Source organism: Carlito syrichta, unplaced genomic scaffold (assembly GCF_000164805.1).
Source record: "Carlito syrichta isolate Samal-C Ts95f unplaced genomic scaffold, Tarsius_syrichta-2.0.1 Scaffold306948, whole genome shotgun sequence".
In the NCBI taxonomy this organism is placed as follows: Eukaryota; Metazoa; Chordata; class Mammalia; order Primates; family Tarsiidae; genus Carlito; species Carlito syrichta.
The window spans coordinates 1-2,909 of record NW_007251044.1 but is presented as its reverse complement, the minus strand read 5'-3'; the positions used below and the strand labels follow the sequence as shown (position 1 = coordinate 2,909).

The following is a 2,909-nucleotide window of genomic DNA, read 5'->3' as shown; positions in this document are numbered from 1 at the left end:
ACTTCCTGGGCTCAGGCGATCCTTCTGCCTCAGTTTTCCAAGTAGCTGGAACCACAGACACTCGCCGCCACACCCGGCTAATATTTTGATTTATTGTAGAGATGAGGTCTTGTCAAGTTGCCCGGGCTGGTCTCGAACCCCCGAGCTCAGGGAATCCTCTCACCTCCACTATGAGCCACCACACCTAGCAGCCTGTGGCCACTGTTGATTCCTGACCCCAGGACTGATAGCCTCTGAGTGCTCTGTGGCCCCTGAGATCAGCCTGTGATCTGTGGCCCCAGCCCTCTCTGGGTCATGTGATCATCTGGATTTGACCCTCCTCAGCTTACCTGTGCCCCTGCCCCTCCCACCCCCATGACCACCTGCTCCTCTCTGCTTGGGGAGCCCCCAGGATACCTCCTGGAACGGAAGAAAAAGGGGTCTCAGCGCTGGATGAAGCTGAACTTTGAGGTCTTCACGGAGTTGACCTACGAGTCCACCAAGATGATGGAGGGCGTCCTCTATGAGATGCGGGTCTTTGCTGTCAACGCCATCGGGGTCTCTCAGCCCAGCATGAACACCAAGCCCTTTATGCCTATTGGTAATGCCCCCCACGACCCCCCCAGACTCATCCTCCTCCATCTGCCTCTGACCCATTCTCTGGCAATCACTCACCTCTGACCCTACACCCTGGCCTCTGACCCCACAGACCCAGCTGACTTCTTTTTGTTTTCTGACTCAAGGCCTGTGCCATCACACCCGGCTAATTTTTTTAAAAGTTTTTGTAGAGACTGGGTCTCACTATGTTGCCTAGACTGGTCTTGAACTCCTGAGCTCAAGCGATCCTCCCCCCGGCCTCCCAAAACGCTGAGATTACTGGCGTGAGCCACCATGCCCAGCCCCAGCTGGCTTCTGACCCCTCTCATCCATTGACCTGGCCCACTGACCCTGACCCCATCCATGCTCCCGGTCTCTCCTGACCCACTGCGTTCACCTCTGATGTCTAGGACCCTTGACTGAGCCGATGACCAAATACCTCATCGACCTCTGACCTACCAGGCTAGTGCCTGTCTCTGACCTTGGAGATCTCACTGTTCTTCCTTGCTGTTTTGTTGATTTAGTGTCCCTTGCTGACACTTCCTTGCTCACTGGAAGTGTCCACCATATTGATCACTTTTCTGATCAGTGATTCCCCTGTGACCCCCGCCCCATCCTGCTGACCTCTGATCTTGCCCCATATCTTCCTTCTCTGGATCGTTCCAGCACCCACCAGTGAGCCAGTGCACCTGATGGTGGAGGATGTGTCGAACACCACCACCACTCTCAAGTGGAGGCCTCCCAACAGGATCGGGGCAGGCGGCATCGATGGGTACCTGGTGGAGTACTGCCTGGAAGGCTGTGAGTAACCTGGGAGGCCAGGGTGGTGGCCGACCCAGAGCCCCATGGGTGTTCAGCCCAGGGAACTGAAGACGGGGCCATGTGGGGAGAGTTTTGGTGCAGTGGGCTGCCTGTGTCTCATGTCTGTTCTGGCAGGAATCGCTGGGCTGGGGTGAGCCAAGCCAGACCCCCAATGACCTGCTTGTCCTTTCTCCCTCCCTTCCCTACGTCCATCCTCCATACAGCAATGACTTTCCAACGGATCCATCCTTCTATCCGTCGATGTATCTGCTGCCTGTCTGCCTTCTTCCTTCCTTCTGTTTATTTATCCATCCAACTAATTTGCCATCCATCCATCATCTTGACATACATCCAACTATCCATCCACCTATCCATCTTGTCATCCATCCATCCATCATCCATCCATCCATCCATCTTGACACCCATTCATCCATCTTAACATGCATCTAACTATCCACCCATCCATCCTGACATCCCTCCATCTTGATATCCATCTGTCCTCTATCCATCCACCATCCATCCATCTTGACATCCATCCAGCCATCATCCATCCATCCATCCATCCATCCATCCATCCGTCATCCATCCATCATGACATCCATCATCCATCCACCCATCTATCTTGACATCCATCCAGTCATCATCCATCCATCCATCCATCCGTCATGACATCCATCCATTTATCCATCTATCTGTCTGTCTTGACATCCATCCAGCCATCATCCATCCATCTATCCATCTTGACATCCATCACTCCTCCATCCATCCTACATCCATCCATCCATCATGACATCCATCCATCTATCCATCTATCCTGACATCCATCCAGCCATCATTCATCCATCCATCCTGACATCCATCCAACCATCTTGACATCTATCCATCCATTTGTCTTGACATACATCCAACTATCCATCCATCCTGACATCCGTCCATCTTGACATCCATCCGTCCATCATCCATATCCATCTTGACATCCATCCAGCCATCATCATCCATCCATCGTGACATCCAACCATCCAGTAACATTTTTTCATCCATCTCTTCACCATCTTTGCTTCTTTCCTTCCTTCCATCCACCCATATGACCCTCCAGCCATCTGTCCATCTAACTAACAATTGTCTCTCCACCTCTCCATCCTTTATCTGTACTTCCAAACATCCACCCTTCCATCCTCCACTTTCATTGGGCACTGACTGCATACCCAACCCAGTGCCACAGCTGTGGAGATGTCTCCAGCACGGTCATCTCATTGGGAGGACAGACGTGATCACCTTGACACCATATCCCAGGCCTTAAAGTCAGATGGACATGGGTTCCCATCCTGCTCCTACTCTTTTAACTGTGACCTTGGGCAGCTCTCTGAACCTCAGTGTCTTCCTCTAACCATGGCGAAGACAGTTCCCATCTTTTATTTTTATTTTTTGAGTTGGAGTCTCACTCGGTCGCCCAGACTGGAGCGCAGTAGTCGCTCCCGGCCACCGCTGCCTTGACCTGCTGGGCTCCGGCGATCCTTCCGCCTCAGCCTTCC

At 52.6% G+C, this 2,909-nt stretch overlaps 1 protein-coding gene across 1 annotated transcript in view; it reads left to right on the top strand.

Annotated features, from left to right (window-relative positions):
- MYBPC2 (myosin binding protein C, fast type) overlaps positions 1 to 1,377 on the top strand; it is a gene marked incomplete at its 3' end in the record, with an annotated part of 22,347 nt that extends 20,970 nt beyond the window's left edge. The window contains 2 exon segments of the mRNA XM_008063583.1: positions 392 to 580; positions 1,243 to 1,377. Coding sequence (XP_008061774.1) covers positions 392 to 580; positions 1,243 to 1,377 — 324 coding nt within the window.
- Positions 1,378 to 2,909: the final 1,532 nt, after the last annotated feature.